The 26,248-nt window shown below is 37.7% G+C and overlaps 3 protein-coding genes and 1 pseudogene across 8 annotated transcripts; 3 read left to right on the forward strand and 1 right to left on the reverse strand.

Annotated features, from left to right (window-relative positions):
* The first annotated feature begins 362 nt into the window (after nucleotides 1-362).
* Nucleotides 363-4,504, forward strand: LOC114735880 (uncharacterized). Of its 5 annotated transcripts, XM_028923654.1 has the most exons (5): nucleotides 363-587; nucleotides 840-940; nucleotides 1,584-1,933; nucleotides 2,018-3,951; nucleotides 4,180-4,504. In XM_028923654.1, the coding sequence occupies exons 3-4, from the start codon at nucleotides 1,587-1,589 to the stop codon at nucleotides 3,936-3,938; spliced, it is 2,268 nt and encodes a 755-aa protein (XP_028779487.1). In that variant the 5' UTR covers nucleotides 363-587; nucleotides 840-940; nucleotides 1,584-1,586; the 3' UTR covers nucleotides 3,939-3,951; nucleotides 4,180-4,504. The 5 variants fall into 5 exon arrangements, 4 of the variants coding, with proteins under 4 accessions (XP_028779487.1, XP_028779486.1, XP_028779485.1 ...); XM_028923653.1 differs by lacking the exon at nucleotides 840-940; XR_003739304.1 differs by lacking the exons at nucleotides 363-587; nucleotides 840-940 and adding an exon at nucleotides 609-764 and having other exon boundaries at nucleotides 2,018-4,049.
* A 1,337-nt stretch (nucleotides 4,505-5,841) lies between these two features.
* On the forward strand, nucleotides 5,842-25,172 carry LOC114735885 (nuclear envelope-associated protein 2). Of its 2 annotated transcripts, XM_028923662.1 has the most exons (6): nucleotides 20,887-21,115; nucleotides 21,713-22,062; nucleotides 22,244-22,351; nucleotides 23,790-24,251; nucleotides 24,337-24,438; nucleotides 24,670-25,172. In XM_028923662.1, the coding sequence occupies exons 2-6, from the start codon at nucleotides 21,790-21,792 to the stop codon at nucleotides 24,841-24,843; spliced, it is 1,119 nt and encodes a 372-aa protein (XP_028779495.1). In that variant the 5' UTR covers nucleotides 20,887-21,115; nucleotides 21,713-21,789; the 3' UTR covers nucleotides 24,844-25,172. The 2 variants fall into 2 exon arrangements, with proteins under 2 accessions (XP_028779496.1, XP_028779495.1); XM_028923663.1 differs by lacking the exons at nucleotides 20,887-21,115; nucleotides 21,713-22,062; nucleotides 22,244-22,351 and adding an exon at nucleotides 5,842-5,846 and having other exon boundaries at nucleotides 24,018-24,251.
* LOC114735888 (uncharacterized) lies at nucleotides 7,635-8,861 on the forward strand. Its single transcript, XM_028923664.1, has one exon. The coding sequence runs from the start codon at nucleotides 7,798-7,800 to the stop codon at nucleotides 8,461-8,463; it is 666 nt and encodes a 221-aa protein (XP_028779497.1). The 5' UTR covers nucleotides 7,635-7,797; the 3' UTR covers nucleotides 8,464-8,861.
* Nucleotides 13,113-17,134, reverse strand: LOC114735881 (uncharacterized; annotated as a pseudogene).
* Nucleotides 25,173-26,248: the final 1,076 nt, after the last annotated feature.

The following is a 26,248-nucleotide window of genomic DNA, read 5'->3' on the forward strand; positions in this document are numbered from 1 at the left end:
AATTTACATCAAAATAAATCTATTTATTAATCTGGTTCTCATTACAATAATCTTTTAAGTGATAATAAAAGCCGTGGCAACCAAAGTTAAAAAGATAGTTAGATAACAGTTGGTTAGTAAGACGTAAAATAGGAGGTTTTGATTTTACGTGATTTTTATTTTTTGCCAGCTTTAATTTTACGTGATTGCTATCTATTCCATTACATTACCTGTATTCCTTATACTCAAAAGATTCTTCTTTCAATTTGTCTAATCGTATTTTCATCTAAAATACCTCTTTTTAAAATTTATTAGACACATACTGGGGGAAAAAAGTAATTTAAAAGGAAACCGTATGTATTATGGAGTATAACACCGACGAAGGAAGAAGTATGTGGTTTTGTTTTCAGGAACGGACGGAGGCGTACTTCAACGGGAGCAGCACTTGAATTATCCACCCTCACCGACTCCATTGTTTCCATCTGCGCCTGTCTCTCGAATCTCATCTCTAAATGTGGCGCTACTCAATCAACGTCTTCATTCGATGTCTCTCACATAGCTTGCGGGTTGAAAATATCGCTCGTTTCTGATACACAATCGTCAATCAGGTGAACATCGCCCGCCTTCGATTAATTTGATCGCATTTGCGTCTATTTTAGGGTTTTCTCATCGCTTCCTATCCCACTCGCTTTTGCCGGTCACGCCCCTTTCTTTTTAATGGGGCGAAATTGGGGAACTTCATCAAAACTTTTTCTTGCGGGTGCTTGATTTTGATTGCATGAATGGTATGTCTTGTTCTCAGTTTTTATGTCTCGGTGACGGGTTTCCTGCTTTTTGTTCTTTATCTGATTCGGAATCAGCCGCTTTATGGCATTGAATACCATAAGCTATCTCAGTCTTCTGTTCTATCTGCAATATCTATTCCGGTTAAGGCGGACGGGAGGGGCATATGATGAACTAGATGAAACTTGATATAAACTACTTTTTCTCTATCATTTCTAAGAAAGTCGAGTGTTGGAGCCAATCTCTATCTTCGTTTTGTTGTTGAATATTTTTCGCCAGTGGGACTGCTTCAATAAAAAAAAAAAAGCTCTTATCAAGTTTTTTTTCCCGTGCAAGTAGCCAATCTATTGTTCTGAGGTATGGTTTATATTGAAAATTGTAACTAGTCGCAGACTTGTTATCTGCAATTCTTGTCGATAAACTCTTTATCAATCATAAAAGGATCTTTCAAATGGACATGGGAGATTTCCCCCCTCGTACACACACCACTACATGTTGGCAGAGATACCGAGTGCATTTGGGCTGTGAAATTTCCATGGAAGAAGGTGACACTTGAACGCGGATGAATGAAAATGCGATATCATTTTCTTTCTTTCTTAAACCAATACTTGAAGTCTTGAACCAATCTGGAAGCCTCAAACAAGGGAAAATATCTCATTTAAAAGGGTGCTATCATTTCCTTGATGTCGCAATTAGTTACATTTGGTGTACTTCTTTTTTCTGAATCTTCTCTGCATTTTACCACCGTCATTGTAATTTATTCTTGTAATATTATTTTCAATTGATATGTCAATTCCAGCTATTATCTTGTGCTGTCGCAGGTCATGGCTGAAAAGAAGATAATTGCAATATGTCAGTCTGGAGGTGAATTTGAGACTGAGAAAGATGGTTCTTTGTCATATAGAGGTGGTGACGCTCATGCTATTGACGTTGATGATCAAACGAAATTTAGTGAGTTTAAGGAAGAAGTAGCGGAAATGTTTAATTTTAGTGCCAATAGCATGTCTATCAAATATTTTCTTCCAGGGAACAATAAGACTCTCATTACAATCTCTAACGACAAGGATCTAAACCGGATGGTTAAATTTCATGGAGAATCAAGTTCTGTTGAGATTTATATCTTCATTGAGGATGCAATTTCCCCTGACATATCAAACATGCCTGCCAGTAGGTAGTTTTCTTTATTTCTAAGCCGTTATCTGATTACTAGTTGAGGAACTTTCTAATTTTAAATTTTTAAATCATGGGCATGTAGGTCGAGCAGAACAACCTTGTCGGAAACAGTGGTTCCGATTGATGCCCCTCTTGATGCTGTGGGTGGTGTCATGGATGACACTACTCAGACGGTGATTCCACATGATGGAGCTCTTGAAGTTGTTGATGATGCCAATCAAGTGGCCCAGAATTTGGCAAATGTTATCTCAAATGATGATAAGCACGCCAAAGGAGCACAGCAATGGCAGAATGCTATCACGGGTGTAGGTCAAAGGTTCAGTAGTGTTCATGAATTCCGTGAATCATTACGTAAATATGCTATTGCCCATCAATTTGCTTTTAGGTATAAGAAAAATGATAGTCATCGGGTGACTGTTAGATGCAAAGCAGAAGGTTGTCCTTGGAGAATTCATGCATCAAGGTTGTCAACTACTCAATTGATATGCATCAAGAAAATGAATCCAGCTCATATTTGTGAAGGTGCTGTTGCAACAACGGGGCATCAAGCGACCAGAAGTTGGGTGGCCAGTATTATAAAGGAGAAGTTAAAAGTTTGTCCAAATTATAAGCCGAAGGATATTGTCAGTGATATCAAACAGGAATATGGAATACAACTTAACTACTTTCAGGCATGGCGTGGAAAAGAGATTGCAAAGGAGCAGCTCCAGGGTTCCTATAAAGAGGCATATAGTCTGTTACCTTTTTTCTGCGAGAAGATAATGGAGGCCAATCCTGGAAGTTTGGCTATTTGCACCACAAAAGAAGACTCAAGCTTCCATCGTCTGTTTGTATCATTTCATGCTTCATTGTATGGCTTCCAACAAGGTTGCCGGCCACTGATCTTCCTTGACAGCATTTCTTTAAAGTCAAAATACCAAGGAACATTATTGGTTGGAACTGCTGCAGATGCAGATGATGATGTATTTCCTCTTGCTTTTGCTATTGTTGATGCAGAATCTGATGATAACTGGCATTGGTTCTTGGTTCAACTCAAATCCGTGCTATCAACATCCTGTCCCATAACATTTGTGGCAGATAGAGAGAAAGGGTTGAAAAATTCAATTGCTGAGGTTTTTTCTGGTTCATTTCATGGCTATTGCCTACGGTATTTGACTGAGCAACTCTTTAGAGATTTGAAAGGGCAATTTTCTCATGAGGTCAAGAGACTCATGATAGAGGATTTGTACACTGCTGCTTGTGCATCCAAACCAGAGGGCTTCCAAAGCTGTATTGAGAGCATCAAAAGTATTTCAATAGAAGCTTATAATTGGATTATACAGAGTGAACCTCAACATTGGGCGAATTCATATTTTCAGGGTGCCAGGTATAATCACATGACATCAAACTTTGGGGAGCTGTTTTATAGCTGGGCATCAAATGCAGATGATTTGCCAATAACACATATGGTTGAAGTGATAAGGGGTAAGATTATGGAGTTGTTTGTTACAAGAGGGGCAGCCTCTGACCAGTGGTTGACTAGGTTAACTCCTTCCAAGGAGGAAAAGCTCGAAAATGAAAGTAGGCAAGCTCATTCACTTCAAGTTCTGTTGTCAGCTGGTAGCACATGCGAGGTTCGTGGTGGCTCTGTTGAGGTGGTTGATATTGATCGGTGGGACTGTAGTTGCAAAGGCTGGCAGCTAACTGGTATTCCATGCTGCCATGCTGTTGCTGTCATCATTGGCGTTGGCCGGAGTGTTTATGATTATTGCTCCAGATACTTCACGACTGAAAGCTACAGATTGACTTATTCAGAGTCTTTACATCCTCTTCCGAGCGTGGATTTTCCGGCCCTAAGTGGTTCTGAACTTATGGTAACTGTAACACCTCCTCCCACCCGACGACCACCTGGTCGACCTACAAAAAAGCGATATGGATCACAAGGCATAGTCAAGCGTCAGCTCCAGTGCAGCCGATGCAGGGGACTTGGGCACAACAAGTCCACTTGTAAGGAGCCATTGTAGAGTACTAGACAGAGTGAGTGACTGCAGTGATACACCCTGATGATGTATGATTGGTTTTGTGTTTGCTAAAGCAGTAAATATTCCTTTCTCCATTGGTATTTTCTCTTCAGGGTATACAGAACAATTTAGCTTACTTTGAGCTTGATTTCGTTTTTGAGTCTTCAGGGGCTGACTTTTTTCTTGCCGAGCAATATTTGGATAACCCTCAACTAATGTATTCTAGTTTTGGTTTTATTGACAGAATTCCAGTGGGGAATGGGGGAACTGGCATCTGTACAAAACACCGAGCGGCTTTATCATCGATTGGACTGGAAAGAAAACCTCCATAGGCCTACGGTTTTCCTTTTTCTTTTTTCCTTTTTTTGGTGATAATAAAATATGGGTTAAGTTATAAATTCGAATCCATAAATTGTAATTATGTTATGGTGGCTTCGCGGGAATCATTATTCATCTGCTGCAGGTGCTAGTTTAAATTGATGTATTTTCGTGCAGTTCATTATAGTAAAAATCCTTACCAAGTCAGATCCCCTTTAGCATGGTTGAAATCTGCGGGGGATATTTGGTAATTTCTAAAAGCATTTAAAAAGGTATTTTTATACAAGTTAAAACAATTTTTTTTTTTTACATATTTACATTATAGAGCGTAAAATTACTTCGGCAATTCAAGCACCCTCTTTGTTGGTGAATGGCGAGGGAATCGAGATGAAAACTGAGGCAGAATCTGCTTACAATTTTCCATATGACCTTGTCATATGGGTAATTTTAGGGTTCAACTAAAGCAAAAGGTGTTTAGTAAAAAAATTTAGATAAAAATCAAACTATAATTTTAAAAGTGATTTTATAATATACAAAATAAATATGTATAGGAATTTATCTTGATTTATTAAAAAATACTTTTAAAAAGTCTTTTTAGACACATCCAAGCACTTTTTACAAAAAGCGCAAGTGGGGGATATTTCAAGCTACAATTCATAAAGAGCAATTCAAGTTTTTCTTGTGCTTTTTATATGAAATTCGGTTTTTCGGTTTTTCCACGTTTTTAAAGCTTGGTAGTCCTAATAATTGCGGATATGGGCGCATTTTATAATTCTATTTCGGTTCTAAGCAGTTTTGATTTCACATGTTAGAAGTAACCACAAATTAAATATACGGTGTTTTCGATCATCTTCCTCTTCTTTTTGTCCCGACCGGATTCGGTCATCTTCAAACTAGGTGGTCGATCACAAAGAATATAAATTTAACATAAAATTTAAACTTTGCCACCTAATCTTAAATATGCTTTCTTGCATTTTAATTAATACAAAAGATAATTTAAATATCCTTATTTAAACTAGTTATCCAAGAACAAATAAGTTTAATCATCTATAAACTCATATTCTATTTACGAGGCTCATCAAAATATACTAATATACATGAGAAATATTTATAGTTTTGTTTAAATCACTTGGATCTGATTTATAAGACTTAAACAAGTTAAATTTTGTTAAACCATTTTTTGTATTTTACATCCAAAATAAATGTTATATTCTGGTTTTTTTTTACTAAGATACGATGAACAGTAAATTTTTTTACTTAAATACGATAAAATCAAAACTATTCACCAAGATACTACACTTGAAATCGTTCAGACCGTGAACGATTTTAAATTTGTACAGAACTCATTCTTGGTCTGAACAACTTTATCCACAGTCCATATTTGTCTTACGTTCCATGTGAAATTTCTTCCTTCCATGCCTTTTCAATTTTCATTTGACTAGACCATACTTTTGTTTTTTTCCTGCCACACGCAAAGTCATTCAAGGAGTAGTCTTTCATTGTTTGAAGCTCAACTCACGCGTAAGGATTCCTTCCCTACATATTCCCATTAGTATAGGACTCAGGGAGTGGTCATTTATTGTCTTCAGCTTTGTTTTGGCATGTGAGTACATAGTGTAATTTTAGTCTATATAATGGCATTCGACATTCCCACTCTATCTGCCTTCTCATCACTTCTCAAATTGTTCTTAAACTTGGCCGATTCCTTCTATTTTTCTTTCTCCTTCCATACTTTTCGTGCAAAGTAGGTGGTGTGTACAGTCTTGTAATTGTATACATTTTATCTCAACTTGAAGCTTGATTTTTCTTCTGAATAAGGTACATTCTCTTGATTAAATTTTTTTAAAAAATTTTGGTATGTATTTTGCTAAATGATGGATAAAAATTTTATTTTTAGTCATTTTTACATGTTGAGTTTGTTTTAATTAAAAAATGTAGACATATAATTAATTGTCATATAAAATAAATTGTAGTTTACTTTTTTATAATCTGATTAAATATATAACTATTTTTTTAGTAGATAGTGTTTGAGTAAATATGTAGTCAGATTAAATATGTATCTGGTTAGATAATATTTGGTTGTGAGCTTAGTCTAGTCTTATATTTGGTGAAAACTAGCACTAAATGGTGTCCAAATTTCTCTGATAAAAAGAGTACTGATGGTGGGATTAATAATAACAAAAGAGAGGAGTTTTTTTATTTAATTTTTGGGGAAAAATTAGAGAGGATGACTTAAGAAAAGCAAATTTATTAAAGATAATCATAAAAATTATAATTATTTAGCGAGACCAGATAATAAAATATAAATTTAAAAAAAATTACTCAACAGCAATGGCTAATTGTTTTGTCATATTAAGTAATTATAATTTTTAAATAACTAGTGTGAAATAGTTATTAACATTTATTTTTGTTTTCAATCATAAGGATGCTTTTTTGAGTTACTTAAACGGTACCTAATATAAAATTACACAAGTGCATTTATTATAAGCTTATCATTATTCAATGTAAATTTACTTTTATGTGCTAGTCAAAAAATAATTATATTCCTTTTAGTCTCTAATTTCTAAAATGTATACAATTGCAAGACCGCACATACCACCTACTTTACACGAAAAGTGTGGAAGGAGAGAGAAGAATGGAAGGAATTGGCTAAGTTTAAGAACAATTTGAGAAGTGATGAGAAGGCAAATGGAGTGGGAATATCGAATGTCATTATATAGACCAAAATTACACTATGCATTCACATGTCAAAACAAAGCTGAAGACAATGAATGACCACTCCCTGAGTCCTATAGACCTATACTGATATATGTAGGAAAGGAATCCTTACACGTGAGTTGAGCTTCAAACAATGAAAGAGTACTCCCTAAGTGACCCTGCGTGTGGCAAGAAAAAGCAAAAGTATGGTCTGGTCAAATGAAAATTGAAAAGACATGGAAGGAAGCAATTTCATGTGGAGCATAAGACAAATATGGATTGTTGGTCCCACTGAAGTTGTTCAAACCAAGAACAATTTTCATTTTGTGATGTGGGTCCCACTGAAGTTGTTCAAACAAAAAACAACTTTCATTTTCTAATGCAGGTCCTATTGAAGTTGTTCAGACTAAGAACGAGTTCTATACAAATTTAAAATCACTCACGATCTGAACGATTTTAGGTGTAGTATCTTGATAAATAGTTTTGATCTTATCATATCTGAATAAATTTTTTTACTGTTGATCGTATATAAGTAAACAAGCCTATATTCTGCATTCCCAGTTCTGAGTTTTCTTTCAAAAAGAACTTTAATTAATATCCTATAAAAGTAATTTTAAAAAAAATCAATCACAGACCTGCTACAAACATCTGAAAAAGACGTGCCTACTGCACGGGCCTTCCTCGTTCAGCCATCCCCACCACCCTGCACCCTGCACCCTCCACCCTGCACCCTGCACCCTCCCCCCCTTCAGCTTCTGCTGCAAACCCTAGAACTCGCATTTTGTGGATTCTCCTTCTAAAGCTTATTTATTTATTTATTTCTCTAGTTTTCTCTACAGCAAACCCTATGAATTTTCCACCGTCAAAACCCTCTCCGGTCACGACGCTTAATGGCAGCTCCGCCAACAGTACCAGCGTGAAGGCCGAATGCAGCAACTGTGGCTTCAAAAACCGTTGGCTTCTGCACCACGTTCAGCTCCGCGGCGTCGATCGCCGCCTCTGCACCTCTTGCGTCCTCCGTCTTCATCCTTCTTCCTTCTGCCCCTCTTGCTTCGAATTTTTCGATCACCCTTTGTCTTCAACCTCCTCTGCCTCTGCCCATCGCTTCCTATCCTGTATAAAATGCTCCTCCCTCACCCACATTCGGTGCCTCCCTTCTCCTCCTCCTCCTCATTCCTCTTTTCTCTGTCCTCCCTGCTCCACTCCAAACTATTTCTTCTTCGACCTTGACAAACCCAACCCTGGCTTAACTAAAACTCGGCCTGTCCTTGATAAAAAGCTTTCCCTGGTGCTTCTCTGTGCCGCGAAGATCGCTTCTGCGTCCCTGAACAAGGCTGTGACCGTGGCCAGAGCCAAAGCCGATAGGACCGTTAGGGAAGCTGCCTTGGCTCGCAAGAGAGCTAAAGAGGCATTGCAGAAATTCTCCGTAGTTCTCAAGGTTCGGCGTATCGAGGGTGCCGGGCGTGTTTCTGGGTCTAGGAACTTGGTAGCGAGGGATAGAGATAGATTCTGAAGGTTACTGATCCTGGACCGAAGTCTACCGGAAAAAACGAAGATTTTATTGGTTGTACAAGATTCCATAACACGCCTTCATTGTCGCCCCAGGATGTATCGTCTGTGACTGCTAAAGAGGCTGCTCAGAAAAATGTTGCTCCTGATTCTTTTGGGAGTCGTTGGACGACTGGTGGGGAGGATAAGTCTAAAATCGAAGGTAAATTAGGGAATAATGAGCGTTTAGAGAGCAGCTATGGCACGATGGTTGATGTTAATTCTGGATGAACTTTATTTGTTAGCTGAGAAAGGAATCCAAACTTACCAAGGTAAGAGAAGATGCACTGCCTCGCTAGCTTTGCTTGACATCTTTTCGTTCTTGACTATGTAGTCCATGCACATAGTTATTTGGTGAGGATTATGTACTTATATTTGATTCCAATTACTCGGCAGTAATTAGTATTTGCATTTTGTTATCCGGTGAGGATCAGATGCCAATCCATCTTTATTGTCTTTCTGGATTCGGAATACGGGCCCCACATTTTTTATCATGTGTGTTCTTTTTTCTTCTCTTTTCTTTTTTTAATTTGGAAGGGAGAGGTATTAACGGCATGAAATTAGCAAACATTCTGGCTAACAGTTCTTCATCGTTCTTATGAATTTTTCCCCATTGGCAAAGGTTGATGACTTAGGGCCCAGCAAATTTGATGTTTAAGCAGCCATGCGTTGCATACTATAGACGTAGGGGACCTTGCTGGAGAAGTTGAACAAATTTGAATATTTCGAATATTTCCGTGAACGTAAGGCCCTACGGGTGCATGCTCACTCGCCTCTTGGCCTTTTTTAGCTATTTGCGACATTGTTATACACCATATCTGGAAACATTACGGTTCTCTTTCAGTGTGTACATCTGATTTCTGAGGCATTCTATATCGTGTTCTCGGTCATAATAGTCTCCGAGGCTTGCTGTTTCAGTCCCCACGTCAACTCCATTTACGCCATCCTTTGGGATCTATGACACTTCTCATATAATTATAAACGAATCTATTAGTGTTGTCGGTGAGGGTGATGCTCCGACAACATCCCCTATGGGTTTTATATATAAGAGGGCAGTTTTGGATCACAAACCAAGCTCTCTGCAGCTCAGCCAAAATCCCATACTGACCAGCAAAGAGCTTTGGGTTTGGACCATGACGACTGAACTCTGTATTACAGTTGCAGCAGAATATCCCTTGATGCGGTCCACTGTACCCTTTTAGGGGCAATTGGAAGACTGCTGCATGATCAGAAACGCCGGTGCTCCTTCCACGTCAGAGGAGGCAGTCATTGAAATCCGTATCCTTGCTCATGAATCAATCCCTTCACTTTACTCACTGCCTTTGCTCATGAGGATTTACCTGCCCTAGTGCGGTTCTGTAGCGTTCAATTTTCTTGTTCAGTGCCCCTTTCTCCGACTAAAATGGTGTATGGTCGGGCAAAACAAATTTTAGCTCAAACTACTAACATCATTTTCAAAACCTAAGTCACAGTTCATGTCATATAGGAAATTAATGAAAGCATCGCACCTTTCATCACACATCTCAACTGCTACTGAGAGGGAGCATCATTATTCGCAAGGTAAGGAAAAGTTTACTGTTTAGAATATATGACCATACCAGTAATAAAAATAAATCAAATGTGATTGGAAGGTAGTGTTCTAATCAACAGATGAACAAAATAAAATTAAAATTAAAACTAGAGATAAATAACAGAACGATAAGACAACATGTGGAAAGTACAGAATATTTAATTTTATTTAGCGAAAATGAATTGATTTTGTGTTGTGCGTGCGCGTGAGCGTGAGCGTGAGTTAAAATGGCATATCCTAAAAGGATGAATTATTACTAAAAATGATGAATTCTCAGTAATAATCAAGTCTGAAATTGCATCGCAGAAAAAAGGACAAGAAGAGAGAGAGAGAGTATGCTGGTGGAACTTAAAACAGCATATCCTAAACCTGTTAAAAAAAGAAGAAGGAGAAAACATATTAGAAATATCCTTAAAAATGATGCATGATGATCTCCTCAGACTTTGCATTGATAGTGTTGGATGCTACCGCACTCGCTTATGGATTATGTTTCTTAACAATTGTCATTCCTATAGGCTGCAAAACGCCGGGAATTCTGTCTTCATCCCAAAATTGGGCCCCATGGACCATTGCTCAGACCACAGACATTCTGCAAGTACCAGATATTCCCGCCATATCCATTTCAAGGCTAAAAGACAAACTAAAAATTGACTATGGGTCCGTTTGGTAGGGCTTTTAGAGAGCTTAAAAGGAGCTTAAAAGCAGTGTAAGCCCGATTGGTCTAATGATCCTATTTGGTTAGGCTTAAAAAAAAAAGTAGCTTATGGAATTTAAGCTGATGAACGCACGTTCTGGCCCAAGCTATCTTTTGTGGCTTATTGGATCAGTGTAATGGCTTATTTTTTTACCGTTGAGATATCTGTCAGCTAGTCCCTCATTTCATCCTGAAGTCTTCGAAGTCCCTCATTTCTTTTTTCTTCCTGAAGTCTTCTTTCTTTTTTTCTTTCGCGTCTGCTCTCCATTCTCCGCGACCCGTGAGCCCTCATCCTACCTCCTCCGTCGCGTCATCGCCAGAACCACCGAGAGTTGCCGTGAGCTTCGTCGCGTCTCCTCCGTGAGGTCATCGTGTTGGGTGTGGCTTTGAGTGACCGAGAGCCTGGTCCTTCATGCGAGCTTGGAGGAGGTAGTGTTGATTGACTGGGTGAGGGACTTGTACGCTAACGGGAGTGTAGTCGACGCGGCAGATGCAAGGATTAAGGGTGAGTACGATGAGGGAGACATGGAGATGATTTTGAAGCTTGGTTTAGCTTGTTGTCACCCTGATCCGCAGAGAAGGCCAACCATGAGGGAGGTCGATGTGCTTTTGTTGGGCGAGGAACTCGGGGCGGTGCCGGTGGAATCGTTGTCTGAGTTAGCTCACGGTGAGAGCAGCCTCGTGAATGGTGACGGCGACGAGGAATCACAAGAGGCGGCCCTACAGGGGACCACGCATGCGGTTTAACTCTGTTATTTTGTCTTGTGCTCTGTTTTGCTTTTAATAAGTAAATATTGTAATTAATGATTTATTATGGGGCAATGGATTCGTTAAACTTTTTATGAAGATTCCCAAGTCCGCCGAGGAAAAAAAGTTTTTGTAATTGCTGTTGTGATTAATTAATTTTTAAATTTGTAACTTATCTTTTTTTTTATATAGATTTTTTATGGCAATCGTTTTAAGGTTATAGTCCAAAAATTATTTTGTTTCTATTTACTACATATATTAAATAATTAAAACTTGAATTTAAACGGTTTTAGTCAAACCAGCTTCTGCCCGGGGATAAAAATTAGACGGTGCAATGGTAAGTACAATGCAAGGATATGTTCTGTATGTTCAACGTTAGCATTCAAGGTAGAGAGGTTGGTGAGGACACATTTGAGAATGGAATAAAGAAACTTGTCCTTCAAATATTGGGAGTTGGAATCTTGGAAAGAATATCTTTAGAGAAAGATCTACTTAATCACTAATCAAGACCCTAATCCAAATTAGACGTACAAATCATTCATAGTTTATCAATTAATTAATTATGTAATATTATTTTGTTTTACTTGTCAATTGGAGTTCAAAACTTTGTTATCCATTTAAATTATGTTTAGTTTTCAAAATTTGTAATATAACAATCTTTTTTTTCATTTCTCTGATGCTTTCAAATTTAATTCACTCAATCAATTTCACTTCTTGTATTAAATTAATTTAAATTTATTGTATTATGTTAATATTTTTTTTATCATGTTGCACTTCATTTCTTACATATTTTTTATGATTTCTCTAAGTTCTTAATTCTAATTCACTCATTAAATTTTACTTCTTTATTATATCATCTCAATTCAATTTTTTCTTCTTTCACTTTATATTTAAAATAATTTTTATTTCTCTAAAATTTTAATATTTAATTCACTTATTCATATTAAATTATTTTAATTCATTGTATTATGTCAAATTTTTTTTCCATTTTTTATTATTTATTAAAACTCATGTCCATTTTGGTCATTTTACAACCAAACTTACTTTTACTCAACCATAATCCAAACAACTTTTTACCAATCTCACTTTTCAAACAGGCTTTTCTGAACTCCAATCCAAACACAATTCAGCTTATCCAATTTAGCTTTTATCCCACTTCACTTATTCATAAGCTATTTTCAATAAGCAGTTTTTCCAATCGCTCATCCAAACGGGCACATATATCATGTATGAGAGGTAATGGTAGAGTCAGGGAGTCAAATCTATGGATCGACGTTTCCTAGACCCTGCCCTTCTTCGGATCGACGTTTCCTAGACCCTGCCCTTCTTCCTCCACAGCGCACAGACATAAATCCAAAATTTCAGGACGACATCGGGAATCATATCACTAAGAAAGGGTTTCTGCCATCCTCAAGAGGACATGCGCAGTCCCACAGCAATTGCAACCATGGCTTAGGCAGTATGATCAGAAAAAGTCGACCATATGCTCTGGGTGACGGATAACGGCTTTACATGATTTTGAATGGTCATTGCCAGGTGCAAGAGATTTCACATGCAAGGTGTGTGGCGATTAGTGATTAGGCGGGGAGATATTAAACCAAGGTAGCAACAAATTTTCAAAAACTAAGCATGCCATAAAACAAACCTCATACAATACAATGCGAATACATAGGGAATACCAAGGGGAAACAGCTGTTTAACTTGGGCATTATACACAGCTAATCCTACAGGAGCCCAAAAAGCAAGAACTAGAGAACCAATCCTAACTGCATGACCGAATATCTAGGTAGCCAGACATTCCAAAAGCATAATCCATATAATCAAATATGATCACGAACATTTAGCCAGCGTCAGCTACAGGAGATACAATCCCATTAGGTTTCTCTTTAAAATCACATCTAGAGACTACCTTCTGGGAATCAAGTCTAGGAACTCCATATCATGATTCTGTTCATAGTCAACTTCCGCCAGAAACTTACCTTGTAGTTGAGAAAAGCAATAAATCCTGAACGTCATAAAATTAAGAGTATCGGTTTCTTCAATCTGGTGCAATTGGTGTTTTCTGTCCACTACTAAACTCTGTTTTTGGAGGATACAACCATCAATGAACAAAAGGCAATGCCGCGGCTTCTGGACGTGCATTCCACATGATCTTTGAACATTTTGACTTGAAAGACCACTGCTCAGACAGTACATAAACAGCACAGTGGATTATTAAATAACTTGCTTTGATGTTTATAATGCATACTTCCAGCACAGCAACATTCAGCCACATCCCGGACACTTGAGGACGTTTCAAACTTTCAATCAAAATATCCAAGGAGTTCGGTCTAGAACAATCTCCAAGCAAAGTATAAATTGTAGGAGACAGAATGAGTTGTTCGTCCAATATAGATCACTATGGTGCATAGCAGGCCATAGTGGCAACCACAAACTCCGCAACTTCAATAATTGCAAACAATTTTATGGTATTGAGCATCTTGCAACTACTACGCCCAAGCACTGCTTTTGTTTCTGACTCAGACTGAATTAAAGGCTTCAGCTGTAAAAACAGATGTAGCACTCAAAATACGGATACCATACTACAGTTCACTATTACTATCTATCTTTTGATTCGCTGAAAACTAAGGAGATTTATTAGAACGACTAGCCCAATGGGTTTTAAAGATTCAGTAGCTTAGTTTTCTTTAGGAACTTTTTCACTACCACTACCAGTATTCTATGCATTTATTGTAGCTTAGTTTTCTTTAGGAACTTTTTCACTACCACTACCAGTATTCTATGCATTTATTTAGGCAGCGACACTAAATCAGAGTTCGCTGAGGTAGGGTAATGGTAAGTGGTTGCCATCCTGACTGACGATGCATGATCCATTTTTTATGCGCAATCACCATGTTCAAAATCTGAAGAACATCTCCCAAAGCAACATCTTTTAAGCACATATTCTTTATCACAGTACCTGCTTCATATCTACAGAACAAACAGGAGTATCTAATAAGAACTCTGTGAGAACTTTCAGGAAGTGAAAACAAAATGAAGTAGAAGATCCTTACTTGCATTGAGTACCCATTATTGCAAGTCTTCCAGAAGGAGTGGTTAAAAATTTTTGCATTTCATCCATATTTCTTTTGAGTGTTGATTGGGATTACCCCTATAGGATTTACACACTTCCAAAGTCTATCATTCTTACCAATATACAACTGCAAAGCACCTAAATTCTGTTTGACCACCATCTGTTGCTCAATAGCACTCTCCCAAGCTTCTTAACATCAGTGTTGCTGCGGCGTTTAGGATCTCCGTAAGGATGCAATCAGTTATATTTGCCTCAGTTGGCATATCTTTTCATTTTTTAATGTGTTCAAGGCAAGCAAAACAACCCCTATAAGCCCTTGTACATATTCAGAAGGTTTGGGACATCCCGAAGATCCCCACATGCCATTACCAGGAGGGTTATTATTACCCATTGTGCCATAGATGTAGGTGGATATTCTGGACCATATGAGGGAGAAACGGTATAATTGGTGATTGTTCTGTACTGTATGTATTTTGTTCATCAATGACCTTACAGGGACGTGGAGCATTATTTATAGGATTATGTTTTGGCAATCCAGATATGTTCAGATTACCCATATCTGGCACATTTGTAAGTGGTCCTGAGGTGAAGTTGGGTCCACCAGTTCTTGGAGGCACTACTGAAGTTGCAAAAATGGGTATTTGTTGGATATTGATTGTTTGGAGCAAAAGCAGGTTGCATCGGATAACTGTTAGGTCTTAATGGCTGTGAATAAGGCATTTGGCGATTGACTGGTAGATTGCTGCTATTGCTCCATAACTGACCTGGACTACCATGCACAAAATTGGGAGCAGATCCATTTGACCTGGACTACCATGCACAAAATTGGGAGCAGATCCATTTTGGGGAAACATGTGGGCTGTAGTTACCAGCTTGGTAAGAGTTTACAACTGCTATGGTTTTCTTGAGGTCCAACTGGTTGGCTCGTCGCTCTGGGTCCATTTGGCTGACTAGGGCTTCTCCAATTTGTTTTACCCTGGTGTCTAGAATCTAATCCCCTTCCAGCATTTGGAAATTTATGGTTATGATTATGATTTCCTACATGAACTTCACCAAAGGAAACCCTTTGTTGCTTTGTCTGAACAGAACTAGAGACTGGGATTTGTAAGGTGTCAGAACTCGATATGTTGCTATTGTTACCAAATTGTTGTGATTCACACCGTTGTTAGAGGAGGTCCTCCAGCTAAGAGACTAGTCCAAAGCCATACACTCTTGGCAGCTGCAACTAGGGGTGCAGATGCTTTCTGAGGCTGTGCAAGAAGGATATTATATCTCCTCATCCGCAATTGATGAAGTGCGTTAGAGAAGTCTCGATCACCAGAAATTAATAGATAATTAGCAGGTGCAGGATTATCCACGGCCCAAAACAGCATGTCAACAAGAATCTTTTTGTCGCTGGCGTCTTTAACACCTATGGCCAGAAATGGAAATGCCAGACAAACAAAATCAGATAAATCAGAAATTAAAGGTCGGGGTTATCTTCAATATGGAATTTGCAATTAAAAACACGCGGGAGAGAGGATACATCCAGTAATTACTACTTCACATCTTCACAAACCAGTGGAAATGAGCTAGGCATCAAATTTCAATGAACTTCTTTGTTATAATCAAGAGCGTCAAGTTTTACTGCCCTAAAGATCCATCGAATATCCACCTGATAATATAATAATTTCATGAAAAGGAGAGTGAAAAAGACCTAGGAGACGGATATATGTAATCTGAACATATCTGGATTGCTTTCTATTGGGTGCGCTTCAGATTCACTCATGTATGAACATGACTATGCTATGAAATCATCGAAATTTATTGAGAAGACGCGTAAAGACTCCAACCGTATGTGGCCAAAATTAGACGTACACACAAGCCCTGATTGATACCCCGGGGGGGGGGGATCTGCGTCGACTTGATCCTCCAACAGAAAAACCGACGACAATTAAGCGAACTAGATTCTAACTCGGGTAAAAGCCCCAAACGATACAAGGCAGGTCCCAGATAGAACATTCACAGTTTGGAAAAAAAAGCACATGCAACATAGTAGACGGAAAATAAGCAAAGGGCCGCAATCTAGTAATATCGTGGGCATAAGCATCAGAGATATACCAGCCGGAACATGGTTGAGGGAGATTCCGGTACTGGAGAGAGCGTGCTGTACAGAAGCAGTGATGCGAGTAGTATCGCCGTAGGCGGAGATGGAAACGGGACCACAATAATTCATCTGAACCAGCGCCGAGCTGATGTTCTGGGCGATTGCGTGCGGATCACAGCCCTTGGGAACATGGCAGTTCTCGATGTCCCACCACACACCGAAATCTTCGCCGACGAGTACTGTGCCTCCGCGTACGGCGTCGCTCCACCTCCGCCCATGTTCTCACTTCTCACGCTTCTGCGAATAGATCTCGATGACGATCAACCCTCCGATTACAATAATATACAGACACGCTGTACAGGTTCGTACTCTGACGATGGTGGGAGGGGTTAGAGGCTTAGAGCTGAGAACTGGAGGGAGGGTTAGAGAGAGATGGAGAGGGCTGAGCGACTGTGCCTTACTTCTATGTTTTGTGGCTAATTTGGGGGTCTATAATGGACACACCTGTTTGCTTTGACGTATTTGCCCTTGTGTTATTTGGGCTTTCCCCCAAATTTCACAGCGGGACCGTAGACCAGCGGGAATTGCAGTATACAGAATTTTTTATACTATACAAGTATATAATAAATAAATGAAAATTTACCATCTCTTTCTGTTCTCTCTCTCTCTCTCTCTCAGCGGTATAGAAATTTCTCTTGCCTTGTTATTTGAGTCAGTCTTTTCCCTTAAGTGGGGCTTGGTTGCGAACCATTGATTGGGTCAAGTGGCTAATCAGTCCTGGCTTCCGGCAACTGTGTAAAATTCAAATTTTGATTTTTTGAACGATAGGAAACGATGTTTGATGACACGGAAAGATAGAGATTCTTTTCTTAGCGACTGAACGGATGAGTGGCGAATTTTCTTGCAAGCGAAGCAAAAACTACGGAGGTTAATCTAAGGGGGTGGGTCAGGCGGATTCTCTGGCCTTTTGGTTCATCGAGTGAATGGCTGTGATTTCTCTTTTTTTTTTTTTTTTTAAGGTAACCGGGGAGTCTTGTCGCATGATTCTGTGCCTTACGTGACTTGTAAAATCCACGTATGTGCATAGTGTTCTTGACTTACTGGTAACATGAATGGCACAATTTCTACTTGTCATTGATACGTTGTTGCTTCCAATCCTACGTAGAACAATTGCATGGCTAATCTGCTTGGATTAATAAGATTAATTAACTCTATTATTTGTTAACGAGGTTTTTTTTCTTAAATCGCACGTTTTAGTTATTTGTATAAATACTGATCTTGTATTTAAAATTAAAGTTAACCTCTATACTAATTTCTATATATAGAACTTAGAATTGGAGCGAGGTTTTTTTTTAATTTTAAAAAAAAAAGAACAGAAACCCAAAATAAAATAAAAACAACAAACCAAAGGATTGAAATGCCAAACACTAATCATGCACTAGGATCCTAAAGTACTAAGAGGTGTGCAATTTTATTTGATATATTGTTGAGTATTAAGGATTTTTTTTTGGAGTTGCTTATACTAAATAATTATAAATACATTTACATAAGCAGAAAACAAAAAAAATTTCATACACTAACCTCATATTTGATAAATATAATTAAAAAATTAGTTATAAATAATTTTACTGCTATTCCAAATAGCACAATTTGAAAAGGTAGCGTGTACCTACTCATATTAAGTCATTTTCGTTGATGTCCTTTGTGCTCTGCTTCCCCAGAATTTCAACGTTGCTGAGGCCCGCGTCCCAGAGCAACATGAGGCCATTATTCGCAGCCCATTCTTTCGCTTTGTAACGTGTACAGTGGCCCAGCGTGTGAATTAATGTGAACCCACTTGGGGGGTGGTTGAGATTTAGTTTCCATATTCTTCTTAAAAAGTGTTTGGATAAAAATAAAATCATAGTTTTAAAAATATTTTTATAGTATACGGAATAAGTATATGAAAGAGTTTGTCTCGATTTACAGAAAAGTGCTTCTGAGAAGTGCTTTTGATGTTGCCCAAACACTTTTTTTGAATTAGTTCCTTTCTTACCGTTATTAGACGTGAATGCAGGTAACTTCAATATTTAGATTTTTAATACTGAAATGCTATCTAGTTTAAAGAGAAAATAGAAAATGAAGACCCCTTAATATTAGAATTATGATTTGAGACTCTCAATTTAAAAATAACAAATAAGGACCGGGTTCCACTCTTGCAAATATAAAATATAGGTAAAATGTCTCTAAGCCAGATTGTGATATGATCTACTGAAGTTGTCATTCGCTAAACTGAACTTATCATTTCCTATAGTCAACTTCGTCACTTGACATACCTCAATCAAGTTGTGATTTGGTCTACTGAAATTGTCACTTGTTAAAATGAGTTTGTCATCTGGCTTACGGGTATTTTAGACGTTTCACCATAATTTCATATTTGTAAAAGTGAAATCGAGTTCTTGTTTGTTATTTTTCAAATTAAAAGTCTCAAATCGTAATTTCACACATTATGAGGTTTTTATTTGCAATTTTTTCTAATTTAAAAGAATATCATATTTGGATTTTCTTCCATGCAATCTCCGCTCTCTGTTTTTATTCTTGCCTGGACGAAGAGTAGATGACCGACTTAAAAACCCTTTTTTTTTTTTGCCAGATACTTAAACACAATAGTTCAAAATATTTTTTATTTTGATAATGGATTTTTTTGTTGTTATTGTAACTTAATTCATAAACTTTAACTCAGTACAATTCTGCCCTTAAATTTTAATTCAACTGCAACCTATTTTCAGAATTTTAAGCCAATACAACTAAATCTCTGTAACTTTAATCATTTAAAAATTTAGCCAATTAATTTCAAGAAATATTTAAATTATTTTTTTAAATCTATAAACTATACGTAAACTCATGTATTACACACTGGCAAAAAAAAAACTCATATACACAAAACATAAAAATGCGATGTATTGTAATAAATTATATACATGTATGTATGTATATTAATTTAAAGAAGACGATACTACAAGACTATCGAAGGCTTATCTGGAATTTTTTATAAGTAGTTTGTAAGTAGTTATTAATCATAATTTATAAAATATGAGATAAGTATATGAAATGAGTCTTATCCTAATTTATGTAAATGTAATGTGCTTAATGACATAATCATGAATCCAAACAAATCCTAAATCATGAAGCCACTACCGTAAATTTTATATTTTGTATGGAGCCACACGAAAGGCACCTTTACAAGCCCAGTTTGTGGTCGGCCTGGTATGTCACAAACGATACATGATATGTTTTCTTTTTTTTCCCTCCGGTCATTAACATTTAATACTTTTTTCATCCTATTTATCTATCTTAATTTAAATTTTTATTTTTTTCCCTAAATACATGTCCTGTAATAAAGATAATTAATATTTAAAACAACGTGACATAAAATAGAGGACAGAGCTAAAAAAATTATTAGTATATGATGCACAAATTTTATTTTTCTTCTTCATCTGTATGTTGCCCCACCTAAGAAACAAAGAATGAGGACGAAGGGATTATTAATATATATATATATATATAAATTCTATACTACTCCTCCGGTCCTTAATATAAGACCCATTTAACTAATTTGATTAGATTAAGGAAGTTAGGTAAGTTAGTTAATTATAAGAAATGTGACATGTTTTTCTTAAAATACGATAATAATCTTTCTTAATACCTCATCTTTCTCTTCTACTTGATTATGGTTGAGGGAATATATATAGGGGTACTTTAGAGAAAATTGATAAATATGATAAATGAGTCTTATATTTAGGACCAAAACCAACTCAACAATTGGGTCCTATATTAAGGACCGGAGGAGTAGTAATTTACAAGGTACAAACAATATGGCTTGTAACTGCTGTGATGGTTGCTTGAGCGTCAGCCGTGCGTACACGTGTCGAGTAGGGATAGGTCCACCCCAAAATTTGGATTTGCCGCGCTTGCCACCGGGGGGTCAAAACTCAAAACTCAAAACTACTCTAAATAACCAGCTGTTGCTTCGGGTTTTGTCCCCGCCACGTCCCTAACCCAAACCTCTCAAATTTCAAACCACCCGCCTCTCTTCATCTTCCCGGAGCTCCGTTCCGAACCAAAACTCATCCCTAACCTCCCTTCATAGCTAACATTCGTCGCGTGAGCCCCACCTCACTCGCAAATAAGACAACCAGATTATTATGGCAACTCCATAATTAAATACCAATTTCCTCGTGTCACGCCTTATTTGCTTCCGACTCTCCTTCCCCATTTCTATATTCTCTTCCGATCGCATCCACCCTGTTCAATCTGCGTCATCTGCTCCATCGGCTGTCCCTGCTGCCTCCCTTCCTGCTTTTTCGCCGTTATTGTCGTAGCTCAAAATCAGAGCTCTAAGCTTTTAGTGGGGACGAAGATCGAAGTCCGAACGCAAAGCTCGTCTGCTGGTTCTGCTCTCCAAATGGTATCTGATAATTTCTACTCTCTGATTGTCGCATGACTATACGACTTAGTTTGTTTGAGGAAAACAAGCTTCCCTGGATCAGCTTCCTCGAAATTTCTCCTCTTGGTTTTTGATCTATTGGAGTGGATTGTTTGGGAAGTCGAGGGTCTGAAATCTAGTTAGAGTTTGAATGTTCAGTTTAAACACGCTTGAAGCTTCTTCACATATCTCAACCCATTAATTTCTTCCCATCGTTCTCTTGACCCGCTTCATTATTATTTATTATTCGATGTTGACAGCTAGACCCACCTCGAGACACTATTTTTCTGTCTTTCTCAATAATGGTAAGGGCGGACTGCTGGTGTCTTGTACGCCAGGAAATATTAGCCTAGTATTTTGCTTGGATTTAATTCTTCAAACAAATCAATGCTATCTAGCCGAGAAGATCGATTTAAATTCGCTTCCCGTTTGAAAAGTTGAAAAGCCCCTTCGAACAAAGTTCCGGCCCTTTTCAACTCGCCTTGTATCTTGTGTTATGCTTTTTAAAATCAACTAAACTATTGATTTGTCCTTCTGGTGCATTGAAATTTAATGCACAACTACCCGGTTCACGTGCAGGGATGGAGCTTAACTGCTTTCATTCTGAGGAGGACCGTAAACTGTTGATCTTTTGGTCATAGGACTGGATTCGGTGTATGTACGCTCATGATCGCATTATCTTAGTAATAGACTGCTGGAACAAAAAAATTCGAATCCCCATGCCAACTTCGGAGAATCCATCGTCATCTCGATCTTTGGCCTTGACATCCATACCGGCTCGAGATATTGATCCATTGTTAAAGGATTTGAATGAGAAAAAGCAGAGCTTTAGGCGCAACGTGGTGTCATTGGCTGCAGAGTTGAAGGAGGTTAGGAGCCGCCTTGCATCACAAGAACAGTCATATGCTAAAGAAACCCTAACAAGACAAGTACTATATTTCCTGTGCTATTCTTTTTGGATTGCATCTAAAATAGTCTTTTTGTACCTTTACAACCTTGTCTTCCTCTTGATTTTAATGATTTCTACTTTTGGATTCTTCTTGTTAGTGGGGTTCACAGTTATTCACCTATTTTAGTTAGGTAACTTTTGTGTGGGGTATTTAATTACAGGAGGCAGAGATGAAAGCCAAGAACATGGAAGAGGAAATTGGTAAATTGCAGGCAAGATTAGAAGAGAGAAATGGTCAGCTTCAGGCTTCAGCCGCTGCTGCTGAGAAGGTTATAATCATGTTCAATTTATATATTCTTATAACTTATGCTCAAGATTTTTTTTTACCTGGTTCTCTGATTAGTAGTGTTACTTTTATCTTTAGTTTATTGTCTATTTAATTTGAAACCGTCATATGTCTCGCAAAGTGCGTCGTTCGATTTCTCGCACATTTTATTTTCATTATCTCATACAAATACTTCAACCCCACTGCCAATGGACTTATGTTCCGACTGGTCCGATATTTTTTCCTGGTTTAGGCGGAGCCCATAAAATTAAGGGAGAATTACAATAAAATCCCAAAAAAAGATAATTACAAAACAAGTCTTGGTGTTGTCATTATCTATTCTAAAACTTATCATTACAGGCTGTTTAAGTTATTATTAGGATTTTTTAGTAATTATTTTTTTTTTCTTGGTACTTGATTGTAATTTTTCCTAAAATTAAAGGGTGTCGGATTGCTTTGATATTTGTTTTATTTTTATTTTCATTTGTAAGAATGATTTTTTGTTTATGAAATTCTAATTCTAATGCCAGTAACGTAGAGCTTTGATTATTATAAGTTTATGGTAGTGCTAGCCTGTTAGGACTTAGGAGCCACCTTGCAAGTTTAGATATGTAGGGAGCAGTTCATCATTGGTTTTCTTAGTTGGAAAGTCACTGAAATGAACAATTTCCTTTGACGTTTCGGCTGATAGTCAAGCACTTGCTTCTTTATCTGTATATTTTTTGCCCAGCTTGGTCTTTAAGCTTAATTTATTACTAAATTCTAAGGTTATTGGTGGACCCAAGTATTATAGGTTTTTAATAATTTGACATTAGAATGAATAACTAAGCTCCAACTTGTGATTTTATGTTAGGAGATCTTTGCTCCGTCTCTTGCATACTTGATTTCTGTTGGGACTGTCCAACATTCAAATTTGCTTCAAAAGAAGTTTAATTATATCTTCCTCTAGTTTTAACTTAATAAAAATATTTGTTGAAATTTAGGATTTAAATTGATGCATCCAAAATGGAAAATTTGATGTACTCGGGGACTAGATCTATCTGAAATTTGAAATTTTTGGCACTTTAATCGATCACATGTTAATTACAGTCTTGTTTGTCACACGCAATGATATATCATGCCCATTTCTTTAATGATGATTTCATACAGATTTTAATTGAGTGATACTAAATTGTTTCTGGTTTTTTTTCACCTGTGGATTAATGCATTTAGCTACGTAGATACTAATATAATCAGGGGAGAAATTTTGATGCAAAATATATACTGCGTTTGGATTTGGCGGCAACAGTTTATTATCAACATGGAGAGAATTTACATGAAGGATTTTGGTGCATCTTTTCCCCCTGTTTGCTAGGGTGCTATCTTAGAAGCACACTTGTTTACTCCAAGCATTAATATTGTTGCCATTTGTTCCTAAGATATATTATATAATCCTGATGCAGTATCTGAAGGACTTAGATGATCTTAGAACCCAGTTTGCGGCAACTAGAGCAACGGCAGACGCAAGTGCTGCATCAGCTCAATCAGCACAGCTCCGATGTTTGGAACTTGTAAAAGAGTTGGATGATAAAAATAGTTCACTGAAAGAGCATGAGGAGCGTGTAACTAGGCTGGGAGAGCAGCTAGATAATTTACAGAAGGATCTTCAGGCAAGGGAATCTTCGCAAAAGCAATTGAAAGATGAAGTTTTGAGAATTGAGCGTGATATCATGGAGGCAGTTGCAAAAGCTGGAGCAAACAAAGATTGTGAACTGAGGAAGATATTGGATGAGGTTTCTCCGAGGAATTTTGAGAAGATAAACAAGCTCCTGGTGGTTAAGGATGAAGAAATAGCGAAACTAAAAGATGAAATTGGGATTATATCTGCTCATTCGAAGCTCAAAACTAAAGAATTAGAATCTCAGGTAAACAAGCCATTCTTTTTCACCTCTTGTTCGTTAATTTAGTGGCTTGAGTATTTAAGAATGTTGACTTTTTTTCGGAGCACAGTTAGAGAAACAGCGACGTGCCGATCAGGAACTTAAGAAAAAGGTGTTGAAGCTGGAATTTTGTCTGCAGGAGACTCGTTCTCAGACACGGAAGCTCCAGCGGGTAAAGCTAAGCTTTTCATTTCTTCTTTTCTTATCGGTAGAAACATAATTAGAAACACGACTTATGAATTTACTTGAATGCCCCGAATTGTTTGCTCTCCTATGGTGGTGCTATAATTTATGCTCATGATCTAACCCCATTAGGCATCTTAGTGGAGTACAGAATATATCACTTGCAATGCATACGTAGGCTTGCTAGTCTAATGACAAACTTGTATGGATTTATGGACAGATGGGAGAGAGAAGGGACAAAGCTATTAAAGAATTGAGAGATCAATTAGCAGGAAAACCGCAAAGTGTAGTTGCGGGCGGGGAAAAGCAAAACCAGAATTTCTGGGAAACCTCTGGTTTCAAAATTGTGGTGTCCATGTCCATGCTGATCTTGGTGGCGTTCTCAAGGCGGTGAAAATCATTCCCCAAATTCAGTGATTCTTGTATATATTTATACACACTCAATCTAAGTCCTTCTTAAGTTCATTGAAGAAAATAGTAGGAGGCCTTTTTCCCTGTAGAGTTACAGATCTAGTTAGATATTACCGAGTTTGTAGCATCAGGATCCCAACATATTTTTGGTGAAACCGTTAAAATAGTGGAATGAGGTTAATTTACTCTTTTCCACCCTTGTATGATAAATGATGGTACTCTAGAGGAAAGGATAATGCTGGGGAAGCAGGTCCAGATGATTGCTAGTATAATTATTTGCTTTAAAATAATGATGTATGTCGGCGATCAAAACGATGTTGTGTCCAGCTGCCGAGTCTTTAATAATCTGCCTTTTGCATCATTGGAGAAGCTGATCACATCACATGGATATGCGCTGCTTATATACAAATGGCGTTTGGTAAAGTGGGTAAAACGGCATCCAATGCATGGAGATGCCGTTATGTTTCGTATTTGCTTTCTTTCTTGGAGCAATCATTACGTTAGATTATGGGCCATTCCCTGACTATTTGGTATATTTTAAGTCTCCACACCACAAGACTAGAGCTGGTAATACGGGCTGGGCCTGCGGGCCCAGCCCGCCAACCCGCCAAAAATGGCGGGCTCGGGTTGGCAAAATGCCAGCCCGCCAAGGTGCGGGCTACTCCAGCCCGCACCGTTTTCAGCCCGCTCCGCCGCGGGCTAGCCCGCCAGTTGGCGGGCTAGCCCGCTTTTTTTTTTTTTTAATTTTAATTTTTATATAATTTCTAATATGTTATACGACATAATTGGAGGATTTTAACCCCCAAATTTCATATTTATATCTTCTCATCCATGTAATTGCATATGTAATACATACATAAAAGATCTACTTAATTAATTTGGATAAAAAAATAGTCAAATTAATTATTTAGAAAAAATATGTGTTAGTTTTTCTAAAATATCTTCTCAAATTATAAATTAATCCTCACATTATTTTATTATAACTCATTACTCAAGTTTAAAACTCCAAATCCAATTTTAACATTACAAATTAAGTCCAAACTTATACAAGTAATAATTTTAAAAAAAAAAAAAAGTTAGGCGGGCCGGCGGGCTCGGGCTGGCAAAATGCCAGCCCGCCAAAGTGCGGGCTACTTCAGCCCGCACCGCTTTTGGCCCGCACCGCTGCGGGCTGGCCCGTATCCGCACCGCCAGCCCGCATTCCCAGCTCTACACAAGACAATCAATCACATAATTATCGTTTTTTCATCTTTTAATGTTTTTGCTTGGTCAGCTAAGTAAGTTATCGCCTGTCGCTGCATGATTGAGACGCACTTCAAGTAGAGCTACAAAAGGGCGAGAGGACTTTGTCTTTTCTTTTCTTTTCTTTTCTTTTTTTGGGGGGGGGG

This window comes from Neltuma alba, unplaced genomic scaffold (genome assembly GCF_004799145.2).
Source record: "Neltuma alba isolate B1F8T4 unplaced genomic scaffold, ASM479914v2 tig00013258_pilon, whole genome shotgun sequence".
Taxonomy (NCBI): domain Eukaryota; kingdom Viridiplantae; phylum Streptophyta; class Magnoliopsida; order Fabales; family Fabaceae; genus Neltuma; species Neltuma alba.

Bases quoted from the DNA above. Each gene is read 5' to 3' on its own strand.
- LOC114735888 (XM_028923664.1), top strand. From the start codon at position 7,798: ATGAATTTTCCACCGTCAAAACCCTCTCCGGTCACGACGCTTAATGGC.
- LOC114735880 (XM_028923652.1), top strand. The intron at 1,934-2,017 runs GTAGTTTTCTTT...ATGGGCATGTAG, and splicing joins TCAAACATGCCTGCCAGTAG to GTCGAGCAGAACAACCTTGT.
- LOC114735885 (XM_028923662.1), top strand. From the start codon at position 21,790: ATGTACGCTCATGATCGCATTATCTTAGTAATAGACTGCTGGAACAAA. The intron at 22,063-22,243 runs GTACTATATTTC...ATTTAATTACAG, and splicing joins AAGAAACCCTAACAAGACAA to GAGGCAGAGATGAAAGCCAA. The intron at 24,252-24,336 runs GTAAACAAGCCA...TTCGGAGCACAG, and splicing joins CTAAAGAATTAGAATCTCAG to TTAGAGAAACAGCGACGTGC.